Consider the following 14,357-nt stretch of genomic DNA (forward strand, 5'->3'; position numbering starts at 1 on the left):
GGGAAGAAAAAAATAACATACAGGCAACCATCCACATTGGTAGATTTAACCAACCATAGATCAAAAATATTTTTTAAAAATAAAAAATAATAATACTGGCCAGGCACAGTGGCTCACACCTGTAATCTCAGCACTTTGGGAGGCCAAAGAGAGAGGATCACTTGAGACCAGGAATTCAAGACCAGCCTGGGCAACACAGCAAGGTCCTGTCTCTACAAAAAAATGAAGAAATCAGCCAGGTGTGGGTGGCACACCTCTGTAGTCCCACCTACTCAGGAGGCTGGGGCAGGAAGATTGCTTGAGCCCAGGAGGTCAAGGCTGCAGTGAGCTATGATCATGCCACTGCACTCCAGCCTGGGTGACAGAGGAAGACCCTGTCTCTCTAAAAATAAATGAATAAAGAAAATTATTTTAAAATAACAATACAACAATAAAAATACAAATAAAAAATAATACAGTATAACTTTACATAGCACTTACATTGCATTAGATATTATAAGTGATTTAAGGATGATTTAAAATATATAAAGGAAGGTATCTATACTTTTTGCATAGGTTATATGCAAATATTGTGCCATTTTATATCAGAGACTTAGCATTCCTAGATTTTGGTATCCACAGGCGTCCTGAAACCATCCCTCTTGGATACCAAGGGAAAACTTTTGAGTCCTTAAGTCCTCAAAAGCAATTGCAACAAAACCAAAAATTGACAGGTGGGACCTAATTAAACTAAAGAGTTTCTGCTCAGATATTTTTCGAAGTTACTGAAATGACTAAATGAATCAGATGCTTCAGACCACACCAAACTGCAGGTCATAAGCCATTAGTGGGACATTATATCATTTGGGTTTTTAAAATGCTGCTGCAGCTCCCAGCATGATCAATGCAGAAGACAGTGATTTCTGCATTTCCAACTGAGGTACCTGGTTCATCTCATTGGGACTGGTTGGACAGCGGGTGCAGGCCACGGAGGGTGAGCTGAAGCGGGGCGGGGCACTGCCTCACCCCGGAAGCGCAAGGGGTCAGGGGATTTCCCTTTCCTAGCCAAGGGAAGCCACGACAGACTGTACCTGGAAAATCTGGACACTTCCGCCCAAATACTGCGCTTTTCCAACAGTCTTAGCAAATGGCACACCAGGAGATTATATCCCACACATGGCTAGGTGGGTCCCACACCCACACAGCCTTGCTCACCGCTAGCGCAGCAGTCTGAGATAGACCTGTGAGGCAGCAGCCTGGCAGGGGGAAGGGCATCCGCCATTGCTGAGACTCGAGTAGGTAAACACTGTGGCTGGGGAAGCTTGAATTGGACAGAGCCCACTGCAGCTTAGCAAGGCCTGCTGCCTCTGTAGACCCCACCCCCGGGGGCAGGGCATAGCTGGACAAACGACAGCAGAAACTTCTGCAGACTTAAACGTCCCTGTCTGACAGCTCTGAAGAGAGGTGTGGTTCTCCCAGCACGGTGTTTGAGTTCTGAGAACCGATAGACTGCCTCCTCAAGTGGGTCCCTGAACCCCATGTAGCCTAACTGGGAGACAACTCCCAGTAGGGGCCAACTGACACCTCATACAGGCAGGTGCCCCTCTGGGACGAAGCTTCCAGAGGAAGGATCAGGCAGCAATATTTGCCGTCCTGCAATATTTGCTGTTCTGCAGCCTCCGCTGGTGATACCCAGGCAAACAGGGCCTGGAGTGGACCTCCCACAAACTCCAACAGACCTGCAGCTGAGGGACCTGACTGTTAGAAGGAAAACTAACAAACAGAAAGGAATAGCATCAACATCAACAAAAAGGACATCCACACCAAAACCCCATCTGTAGGTCACCAGCATCAAAGACCAAAGGTAGATAAAACCACAAAGATGGGGAGAAACCAGAGCAGAAAAGCTGAAAATTCTAAAAACCAGAGCGCCTCTTCTCCTCCAAAGGAACGCAGCTCCTCCCCAGCAACAGAACAAAGCTGGATGGAGAATGACTTTGATGAGCTGACATAAGTAGGCTTCGGAAGGCTGGTAATAACAAACTTCTCCGAGCTAAAGGAGGCTGTTCGAACCCATCGCAAGGAAGCTAAAAAGCTTGAAAAAAGATTAGATGAATGGCTAACTAGAATAAACAGCGTAGAGAAGACCTTAAATTACCCGATGGGGCTGAAAACCATGGCACAAGAATGTAGCAAACAATAAAATGTAACATTCTTCAGGAAAAAAAGCAAAATTAGAACTTCTAGAAAATATAGGAGAACATCTTTAACCTTGGGGGAAAGATGGATTTCTAAAGGCATAAAACAGCATAAACAGTAGGATAGAAAATTGATAAATTCAACTAAAATATAAAACAATGCACTGAAAGACACACTATAGAAGTGAATCTCATATCAGGAGATACCTGCAAACACAAATATCAAAAGATAAGTATCAAGACTACATTTTTTTTAACCCATAAATCAATAAGAAACAAAATAGCCAAATGGTCAAAGAATGTGAGCAGCAGTTCACAAAGAAAGCAAGCACCACAAATACAAAGATGTTCAACCTCAGTAATAACTAAGGAAATGTAAACTAAAAACTCCAAAGACCAGGTCTCCACACCACCTCACAGCCAGGCACACCCGTATTTTTATATAAGACTATATCATTACCGTCATCTGCAACCCCCTGCCCCACCAAATCTCAACGTCAAACATTCTAATCTACAGCCACCACTTCCCACCTCTCTAACTCACACTTTCTCAAGAAGGTCAATAATCCTTCTGCCCTGAAAAAATCTGTAGTCCTGTGATCCCAATATCTTTTTACTGCCCCTCATCTTCTCTCGTATCTTCACTTATTTCCTTATCCCACTTAAATTCATTTCAATCATTCTAATCATCTCCTTTTCCCTCTCTCATTTCATTGCATTTGCTCTGCTAAACTGTAATCATGATTAAGTCCTACCCTTCCGTCCGGTCTTTCTGGGCCTGTACCCATACAGCACAATATGAGTCAGGGAAAAGTATACCTGTTCTCACCTTAAATTTATGAATACCAACTTCATGTGGGCCCCTATTGTCACCCAACATCTATACCACATTTTCCTATTTGGAAAATAGGAAACTATACTTTCCCACTTCCTCAACAACTATTTCTTACCTTCTGCTCTCTCCTTCCACTTCCAGTACCTCCTCCACAACACTTATCCATGGTTTTCTTAGACCACTTCCTCAAGCCTCCATGACATCTACCCATCTACCCATATCTATGCCCATATATTCTGCCTTTCCTCCAATTACAGTTGGAAAACTGCCCAAGCCCCAGCAATGGGCCATCCCTCCACCTACACAATAGATCCTATCAAGCTCATATCTACTAAAGAACACAGATCCAGGAATTCTCACCCCTCCCCTTATGATTTTTGTCCCCTTTTCTGGATCTATCAACAAGTAAACATGTAGTTATTTCTCCCACCTTTAAAAAAATGTCTTAACTGGCCAAGCATAGTGGCTGACATCTGTAATCCCAGGACATTGGGAAGCCAAGGCAGGATTGTTTGAGCCCGGGAATTCGAGACCAGCCTAAGCAACATAAGAAGACCCTGTCACTACAAAAGAAATGCCAAAAAAGGAAAAAATTAAAAAGTCTTGACTCACTTCTCCCACCAGCCCATTATTCTCCTTTCCTTTATAACAAAACCCCTTAAAATTAAGTCATTTATACCTGCTGTCTCAAACATCTCCTCCCACATTCTTTTTAAATTCAAGAAAAAATTTATGCCACCACTCCAACAAAACTGCACTTGTGAAGATCACCAATAACCTTCCTGTTAAATTTAACAGTCAATTCTTCATTGTCATCAACTGCATTTGATATAGATCTCTCCTCCTGCTTCAAAACACTTAAAGACACTACACTCTCTGGTTCTTTCTTCTACCACTCATGCTCAGTCTCCTTTGCTGGTCTCTTCTCTTTCCCCTAAACTCTAGACACTGTGGTGCCTGGGAATCAGTACTTCTCTAGGTAATAACTCCCCTTGTCATCTCATACATTCTCACGACTTTAAATATCATCTATAGGCTGGCATCACCCAAATGTATTATTGCCAGCCCAGGCCTGGATCCTGAACCCCACATTCCTCTATCCAGCAGCCTGCTCCATGTCGCCTATTAGATGTTGTGCTGGGTCTCTTCCATGTGCCAATGCAGATTTATCCTCCACCCTTCTCCAACCTGTTCTACCCTAGAAGGTTGACCAATATGGATTACAACTTTCCTTGTCTTCTGGCTTCCAGTAGGTTAGACTTATGGAAGCCTTGGCAGAGGGAGGAAGAGAATGTTTATTCCTCTGACTCTCTCAGAGTGGGGTCATCTTCACTGGCTGAGTCCCCTCACCGAAGGTGATTCATTCTCCCAAGGCCAACTCTCTATGACTCTCTTCAAATTTCCAGTAACTAGGGTGGTAACATCTCTGCTGCTACTTGCCCTCTCAACACAGCACTACCTCAGTGCTTTCATTATACTCTACACATACCTTTGTAAATGATTCCTTTGTCAAAATGTTCAATTATATTGAGTGTGCCAGCCATTTCTTAAGGAATTCTGACTGCAACAGGTATCAAAGTGACATCTCAATTTTAATACATGCAACACTGGTACCTCCTATAACTTACACACCTCAGTTAAGGGCAACTCCCTTCTTCTCACTGTTCAGACCCAAAACCTAGTGTCATCCTTACATATCTTTTTATCTCATACCCAGCATTTGCAAGCGCTCTCTGCTCTTCTCTCTACGTAGATCTAGAACCCAACCACTTTTCACCACCTCCACTGCTCTCCTCTGGACCCAGCAACCACCACCACTGCTTACCTGGATTATTATTAGTGGCTTCCTAACTAGTCTACCTGCTACTAGTAGTAGCAGTGGCTTCCTAACTAGTCTACCTGCTCCCCTCTTGCCAGTCTTCAGTTCCTTCCAACACAGCGGAGTGATCCTGTTAACACAGGAGTGTTATATCACTCTTCTCTTCAAACCCTCCACTGGTTTTTCATCTCACTCAGAATAAAAGAAAACATCTTTACGATGGTCTACAATACTACGCGATCTGGCTGGATAATGCCTTTCCGACCCCATCGCATATTCGCTCACGTTGCTTCTGCCACACTGGCCTTCCTTGCGATTCCCTATCCTCCTATCTCAAAGCCTTTGAGCTTGCTATTCCCTTTGCCTGGGACACTTTTCCCATAAATATCCTCACTTGCTCCCTCACTCTCCTCAGATCTTTGCTCAAATGTTATCTTCTCAGTAAGACCCCTGGCTACTTCTAAATCTGGTTAACAGCCCTTCTTCATTTTATTTCTATTCTAAGCAATTATAGCATTTAACATTTTATATACTCTTCTTGTTTGTCTCTACCCTCTAGAAAGTCAACTCTGTGAGACAGGTGTCTATATCTGTTCTGTTCACCACTCTATGTCCAGCCTCTAAGCCCATAGCTGGAACAATGGGTACTTAAATATCTGTTGAATTAACTACACTAGATACCATTCAATCAACTGGTCACAATTTAAAAGTCCAACAGTACTAGGTATTTGCAGAGATGACGAACACTAGGAACTCTCTCATCTTTACCGTGGAAAGCAATTTGGCAATATCTAGAAAAGTTTATGATTGCACACCTAAGGAACCAACAATATTTTTTCTCAGTTGTCTATTTATTTATACAAACAAGGATAGTACACTAGGAAGCAGAATTGTTTCAAGGAGTATGGTCAGCTTACCTAGCAAACACTGCATACTCTAGAATTTTTATTATCACAGAATGAAGTTGACCTCTCGAAAGTAAACCAATATAGCACCAAAACACTGAGTATGAAGAAAGCATGGAAGCTCTTCTCAGTCTTATGCTATCCTGAGAAGAAACTGATAAATCAGCAACAGAGTGGGAAAGAAATGTAAGCACATATCAAAAGACAGGACAGCTGCAATTACCAAAAAAACCAAAACCAATCACAGATAAACAAGCCACTTCAGAAGAAATCAGTAAGCAAAGAGACTACAAGAAAAATACATGAGAGACTCAATCCATGCCAGGTTTTTAATTATAAATAAAATGCTAAAATAAATAACCAAAATCATAAACCAGAGGACAGGCCTGCTAGGTTGGACTAGAATTTTTTTTTTTTTTTTTTTTTGAGATGGAGTTTTGCTCTTGTTGCCCAGGCTGGAGTGCAGTGGTATGATCTCAGCTCACTACAACCTCCACCTCCCAGGTTGAAGCAATTCTCCTGCCTCAGCCTCCCTAGTAGCTGGGATTACAGGTGCCCGCCACCACGCCCAGCTAATTTTTTGTATTTTTAGTAGAGACGGGGTTTCACTATGTTGGCCAGGATGGTCTCGAACTCCTGACCTCAGGCAATCTACCCGCCTCGGCCTCCCAAAGTGCTGGGATTACAGGCGTGAGCCACCATGCCCAGCCTGGACTAGAATTTTTAACTGCCTTCCAACATTTATGAAGTATCTTTTTTTTGACAGATACCAGTAACTGACTATACAACTGATTGAATTAAATCTACTTTAGTCCACAAGTTAATTTCATTGTATTACTTCAATTTTCTCCCCCTAGATTTTCTGGCAGAACAGCTGTTGAGAATTAAAACTAACCAGCTCATATTTTACCTTCATTCCCCTTCTCCCACCTTGAAGAAAAGTGCTTATAAACCCATAATTGGCCAAAATATAGGTACCAAGAGGGAAGCACTCATTTGACGGGAAAAATTATTTAGTGTTACCAGTTCTTGAACAGTCAATGAGTTGAGAGCAATCCACAAACCTAAAGAAGTTATGCTATTTGAATCATCTACGGTAATGACAAGCTGAATCCTGTGCTCCTGACTCACAATTTTATGATCTACTTCTTTCCTGCTCGGAAAAGCACATTCTATTAAGTTAGAAGAGAATGCATCACTTTATTGTTCTTAGTCTGGTGCCAGCATTCAAAAATACAGGCAGATAAAGAAGAACGGTAGAACTAAACAGCAACATCAAAGTCATGAGGAAGAAAAAATTCAAAGCAGTCCCAAAGTATTATTTTTGTTTTACTTCCCTGCTTCTCACATCTGCATCCTTTATATCTTTTTAACCTGGCAATAATTATTTAGCGAGGTAATTGCAGATTCACATACAGTTGTAAAGAAATAATACAGAGAGATCTCTTGTACACATTGCCCAGTTTCCCCCAATGATAACATTTTGCAAAACTGTAATATAATATCACAACCAGAAGACTGACACTGAAACTGATACAATCTGCCAATCTTATTCAAATTTATTCATACTCATTTGTGCACACATGTGTATATTAAGTTCTACACAATTTTATCATCTGCGTAGGTTCATGTACCTGCCACCACAGTCAAGATACTAAACAGTGTCAGCATCCCAGGGATCTGCCACGCTGCCCCTTTATAACCACATCCGCCTCCCATCCCCAACACCTGGAAATCACTAATCTATCTTCCACTTATTCTTTAAACTCTTACGCCACACCTTAGTAGGGACCCTGCAGCCATCTGTACACCCAGCACTCCTCCATTCTTCCCTGTTACTGCTCTCCAGCATCACATCACTCAAGGTGCAATCAATCTTAGATTACAGCTGATCACGGAAAGGCTGGGTTTTTCACTGTATTGACAGAGAAGACTATCCAAAAGCAAAAACAAAAACTTGGTGTTCAAGTGCATATGGCTCCAATATGTGCATATCCACTACTATGTATATACCTGGCTACTTAAAAAAAAGGAAAAAAAAGAGAACATATATTCTAGAAACTTTATAATGCTTCCTACAAATATAAGGAATGTTTCCTCCAATATCAAAGAAAACATTTATGTTTCTCAGACTATCAAACTTACAGCAGCATGGCTCAGCTTTTTCCACTTATAGAAAGCCTTTTATCTATTGCAAAGACTTTAGTCATTCTACATCAGTACATGGAAACCCTTACTTCCACTTAAACTCATTTTTTTCCCTTACAAGCCATTAGAAACACTGTCCCTTACTTGAATTAAAAATCCAAAGAACAAAGGATAAATTGCTAGTTATAAAAGTAGAATTTAAAAACATATATAAAATGTCTGTGCAACTTTCAGAGCACTAAACAGTATGCATGCAACTGGAATTCATACCTGCAGAGCTAAGGAGGACACTGAAATCTGTTCCCCTCTGTGACTCTCCACTTTCATTATTGACCTCTTTTTCAATATCTTGATATCGATCCCAGTTAGAGACAATCTTTCTTTTAGAATAATTTCCCTGTTCATCATTCTCTTCTCCATAGGTCTCTGCATCGCTGTCATCTTCAACCTGCAATCATTAGAGACAAATCAATAAGTAAGCAGTGGAAATCCTGACCTTAGTAGACTTCCCAGTAAAATAAAACAAAAAAGTACATGGACATAACAATAAAAAGCAATAGACCAAGCTGTCTGAAGATATTAAATATTATTTTAAGAGAATCACACTATACCAGAGTGTTCTTTTAGGGTGAACTTTCCAGTAATCATTGAAAAGGAAATCTAGCAAGCAGCTGCCTAAACATTTGTGTAGCTGATCTCTAAAATCTATCCCTATGTATCCTATTTCAATAGTTGCTTCATCCAGCTGAAATAATCAAGGCTGTAAGCATCTTAAACTCAAAGGACTTCAGGATGGAAATCAACTCTCCCTTTCAATTTATGGATATGGATTTTACAAACACATTCCATAAACATGTTTAAAAGCTTTATTTAATTTTTTAGAGCAATGAAAGTATGACATTATTTATAACTATTTAACTTAAACATATATTACTAGGAAAACACTATTACATATAGTGAGGGACAATGACTTGTGAAATGGAGTGTGAATTTACATGGTACTACATTTATACATAAGATTCCATACTCTAGAATAATGAAAACCATTCCACATCTACATTTGTTTTAGTACTTCTTATTAACAACTTGAGTTTGAAATAAATACATGTTATGACCAGAACCATCCAGATAGGTGATTAATGAACATTCTGATGTTATATATTGACACAAATCTATTTTTAAATATTGAGAGGAGACAAATTACTGACAAAGTCAAGGCCACTTCATTTGCCCTTGATAGCCTTCTGTGAGTGCCCTCTCAGGTACCCTCTTAGCACTCTCCAGGCTCAATTTCTACAACTTGCCTGTGTGATTGTTCAGGTAGCGTCTGTGTGAGCAACTAGTTGTATACATGTGGACACACACACACATACACAATGCTCCTAGAAAAAAGCTGGCACAAAATCTTAATTCAATAGAAAAGCTTGGGTATAAAAAAGTTCCCTGTATTACAACTGACTATGTTGTATAGATTTTTAAATAGGAACCCTGCTCAGATGCATGCTAGAGAACAGTTTCCAGTCTTGGGCACTGAAAGGTTAAGAGAGCATGCAGAAAGATGCACAATGTGAACAATTCTAGAAGATAAGGAGCCCAGTTTCTTCAGTAAATAAACTGAGAGAGAAAAAAATGGTGGGAGAGGATGGAGAAACCTATAAACCAAAAGAGCTTAAGGCATAATCAGTTGTAATGTAGGGAACTTATTTGTACTGATTTGAACAATCTAGAGAAAATAATGACTATGAGACAACTGGGGAAAAGTAAATGATGACTGGATATTTGATTATATTAAGGAAATACCACTAATTTATTGTTTGTTATAATACTGGTATTGCAATTTTTTAAAGTGTTGTTAACTTTTAGATATAAACACTGAACTCTTTATGGATGAAAAGATAGGACATGTGAGGTTTGCTCCAAAATAGTGGGTGGAGAGGAATGGTGGATAGACATGAAATATACTATACTTAATTGGTAATTGCTGAAGCTGGATGATGGGTACATGGAAAATCATTATATTATTATTCTATCTACTTTTGCATGTATTTAAATTTTTTCATAATAGAATATTAAATTTTTAAAACAGAGATGCATGTAGAATCTAAAGACATGGTTCAAAGATGTGTCCCAAACATTACAAAATCCTTATCAAGAAAAAAATGAGTAAAATTATTAAAACAACTCATCTGTATAGGATGGGTTAGTGTGGACTTAAAAAAAATAACAAGCTTTTATTAACACAGAAGCAGGACATATGCACTGGAGAAAATGAGGAGGAAAAGACAAGCAAAACTAAAATATATAAAAACCCCAAATTCCCTCACCCACAGAGTACCACTAACCTCTCAGTACACATACTTCCAGATCTTTTTCTATGTATATATTTATATATACTTCTTTTTGGTCACTAGATTTTTAAAAAATATTCTTCATCTCTCCACTTAATAAATTTCATTTCATATAACACCCAGGCTAGTTCCAAATTTCCCTAACCCAAAAAATGTCCTATACAGCTGGTTCTTCCAAGACAGTATCCAATCCAGGACCAGGAATTGTATCTAATTGTTTATTCCTTAAGTCTCTTTGAATCTAGCACAGTCCCTATTTTTACGACCCTGACTTATTATTGACAAGGCCAGGCCAGGTCTGTTTGCTTCCTCATGGTATTATTTACAGATTTTTTTTATCTCCAATATTATCTATAAACTAATCTTAAAAATGTAAGTGCTCAATGGAGTCAAGCTAAATATTTTTGGCTAAAATACAGATGCTGCTTTGAACCCTTTGTTACAGCACATAAGATGGCTGAACAAACATAAGCACTATATATAATAACTAAGATGGACCACAGGGTTTGGATAATGAAGTCTGATCCACTCACCCACTGTACAGATATGTCTTCCCTCTTTCATCAAGGAAATTGTTTGTGCAGTGTTATTTGATCCACTGTAAATTTCTAGTTCCCCAACCATTCACTTAACAAATTTAACACTAGTCAATAATCTTCAACTGAATCAACTTTCATACACTTTCATGAAATAGACTAATTGGCCTTTCAAGATCACTTTCAGCCCACAAATATCATCATAAGCCTCCCTGTCAAAACAAACAGATGGCATTCTACATTATGATCTAGGGACTGCAAAGACTGCCTCAAAACTAGAGCATTCCTGCAAGTTTCTCAGAACCAAAAGATGCTGGCAGATTAAAGAGATATAATAGAATCTGCTATGTAAATAACAAATACCAGGAACATTCTACAGAAAATAGCCTTGGCCAGGCACGGTGGCTCACACCTATAATCCCAACACTTTGGGAGGCCGAGGAGGGCAGATCACGAGGTCAGGAGATCGAGACCATCCTGGCTAACATGGTGAAACCCCATCTCTACTAAAAATACAAAAAATTAGCTGGGCATGGTGGCGGGCACCTGTAGTCCCAGCTACTCAGGAGGCTGAGGCAGGAGAATGGCGTGAATCCGGGAGGCGGAGTTTGCAGTGAGTCAAGATCACGCCATTGCAATCCAGCCCGGGCAACAGAGCGAGACTCCGTCTTAAAAAAAAAAAAAAATAGCCTTGTAACTGATGAGAATTTGCGGGACAGAACTAGAGCTGAAAACACCATCAGGGTTTTGTCTGGGAAAATTCAATATTCTTTTGTTGGCCCACTGGGTGAACAGAGTTCAGAGAGGCTTCTCCAGTCAGTATAAAACCTATAAAACCTCTGAACACAGCTGTAACACATGGCAAAAATGTAAATCTGGGCAAAATAATTACCTTGATCTAAAAGAGGATTATGATCTAAAACACCTAAGGAACTATTAATGCAGTGAAACAAGCACTGAAATGGAAAGTGGGAGACCGAAACCGAATTAATGGTCCTGCCAAGTGTTTATAATAGGCCGATCCTTATGCATATGAATAACTCACCAGTCCCCAAATTAGAAGAACCACTGAGCAAGGATCTCATTACCCCTACACAAATGCAGAGACAGAGTTGTCATTAGCCTTCATTCACAAGAGAGTAGTAAGAAGTAATATAACAATAAAAAAGTTTAGAAGACATTTGATGTAACTGAAAGACGTATCTTAAAAACTAGAGATTTTATCGGTTCATTGTGCAAAGATGTGAGACAAAATTAAAATATGCAAAGCCTCAATATGGAGAAAAAGTACAGAGCAAATAAAATACTGATCAGAAAACAAGGTGAAAACTATAAAGATAAAGGCATCATTTTCATACAAATATTGTTACAAAATTAGTCTGGTGGTTTTCACTGTAATAGTTCATACCTGGACATCGGTCACTGGTTGCATTGTTCAGAGATTAACAGGAATCCATTTAGATTCATAAGCTGAAGACCTATTATATAATCAAACTACTGCCGAGCTATTATCTTGTCCAATGACACACACACACAAATCCATTTAAAACAAATTGAGATTTCCAACTAGAAAGAGTAGCTTAATGTTTTGCAGCTTTTCCAATAGGCAAGGGTCGTTTTTGACCTCACCTGCTCTGCAGAATGAAAATGAAAAAATGAAATAAAAAAAGAATCAACTTTCTAATAAGAATTGTCATGATAACTCCATGTCATTCTCCAAACAGAAGAGCCGACGGCCCCTTACATATTCATATTAGAACTGTACAGAACATAATTCAGCCAAATTCTCTGCCACTTTCAAACCAGGCACGCTTTTCCTCTAGTGTCCATTAACATGTTCCTCATTTCCATCTGAGACCTACCCAGAGTCGCCTTTAATGTCCATATTTCTACCAACAGTATCTTCAAGACAACGTAGGCTGCTTCTATCATGCACCTTAAAATTCTTCCAGCTTCTACTCACTACACAATTCCAAAGCCACTTCCACACTTTTAGGTATTGATTAGAGCAACACCCCATTTCCTGGTACTGTATTACTTTCCTACAGCTGCCATAACAAAGTATCACAAATAAGATGGCTTAAAACCACAGAAATGTTTTTCTCTCTCAGTTCTGGAGGCTAGAAATCTGAAATCTGGGTATTGGTAGGGTTGGCTCTTTCTGGAAGTTCTGAGGGAGAATCTATTCCATGACGTTCTCCAGCTTCTAGTGGTTGCTGGCATCCTTAGCATTCCTTCCTTTGCCATTTTCACATGGCATTTTCTCCTCTATGGGTGTGCATCTTCTCCATTCTTATGAGGACATGAGTTATACTGGATTAGGGCCTACCTTAATCAAGTAAGACCTTACTTTATCTTTGATTACATCTGCAACCAACCTATTTCCAAATAAGATCACACTCAGAGGTACTGCAGATTAGAATTTAAACATATCAAAATTCTTGGAAGACAAAAATCACCTATCACAGGAGAAAAAAATATTCGAAAATAATGGGTTGGCCTGGCACCATGGCTCACTTCTGTAATCCCAGCACTTTGGGAAGCCAAGGCAGAAGGATTGCTTGAGGCCAGGAGTTCAAGACCAGCCTAGGCAACATAGCAAGACCCTATCTCCACGAAAAAGATAAAAATTAGCCAGGTATGGTGGTGTACCTCTGTTGTCCCAGCTACTCAGGAGGCTGAGGTGATAGGATCAGCTGACCCGGGAGTTTGAGGCTGCAGTGAGCTGTGATTGTGCCACTGCACTGAAGCCTGGGGGACAGAGCAAGACTGTGTCTCTTAAAAAGAAAAAAAAAGAAGAAGAAAAATAATGCCTGAAAACTTCCCAAAGTTGATGAAAAACCTTTTTTTTTTTTTTTTTTTTTTTTGAGACAGAGTCTTGCTCTGTCACCCAGGCTGGAGTGCAGTGGTGCAATCTCGGCTCACTGCAACCTCTGCCTCCCGGGTCCAAGTCATTCTTCTGCCTCAGCTTCCCAAGTAGCTGGGACCACAGGCGTGTGCCACCATGCCAGGCTAATTTTTTGTATTTATAGTAGAGACAGGGTTTCACCGTGTTAGCCAGGATAGTCTCGATCTCCTGACCTCGTGATCTGCCCGCTTCAGCCTCCCAAAGTGATGGGATTACAGGCATGAGCCACCGTGCCTAGCCAATGAAAAACCTTTATACATCCAAGAAGCTCAATGAACTTCTAGTGTATATGCAAAGAGATTCATAGATACATAATAAAAAAGCTAAAAGCCAAAAACAAGGATTCTGTAGACCCACTCCATTTTGTTAAGATAAAATTAAAACACACACTCACACGCACACACACACACACACACACCATGGAGAAAACACTGAAAATCAAGAAAAAGGAAAAACCAACTCATCACAAGGCAACCCAAAGAAAATTAACGGCTAACTTCTCATCAGAATCAATGGAAGCCAGAAGGCAATAATATAACATATTCAAAGGGTTGCTAGGAAAAAAATAAACTGTCAGCCAAGAATCCTACATACAAAAAAGCTATCTTTCAAAAGTGAGGGTGAAAAAAAGACATTCCCAGATAAACAAAACGTAAGAAAATTTGCTCTAACAGGCCCACC

General features: G+C 39.8%; 2 protein-coding genes across 3 annotated transcripts in view; one reads left to right on the plus strand and one right to left on the minus strand.

The window, feature by feature from the left end:
* The window catches only part of AVEN (apoptosis and caspase activation inhibitor), a 208,783-nt gene that overhangs the window by 123,722 nt on the left and 70,704 nt on the right, over window positions 1-14,357 (minus strand). The window contains exon 2 of the mRNA XM_034938476.3: window positions 8,155-8,332. Coding sequence (XP_034794367.1) covers window positions 8,155-8,332 — 178 coding nt within the window. The remainder of the gene's footprint in view (window positions 1-8,154; window positions 8,333-14,357) is intronic.
* CHRM5 (cholinergic receptor muscarinic 5) overlaps window positions 1-14,357 on the plus strand; it is a 104,806-nt gene that overhangs the window by 31,437 nt on the left and 59,012 nt on the right. The gene's annotated exons all lie outside the window — the stretch shown is intronic.

This window comes from Pan paniscus, chromosome 16 (genome assembly GCF_029289425.2).
Source record: "Pan paniscus chromosome 16, NHGRI_mPanPan1-v2.0_pri, whole genome shotgun sequence".
NCBI lineage: Eukaryota > Metazoa > Chordata > Mammalia > Primates > Hominidae > Pan > Pan paniscus.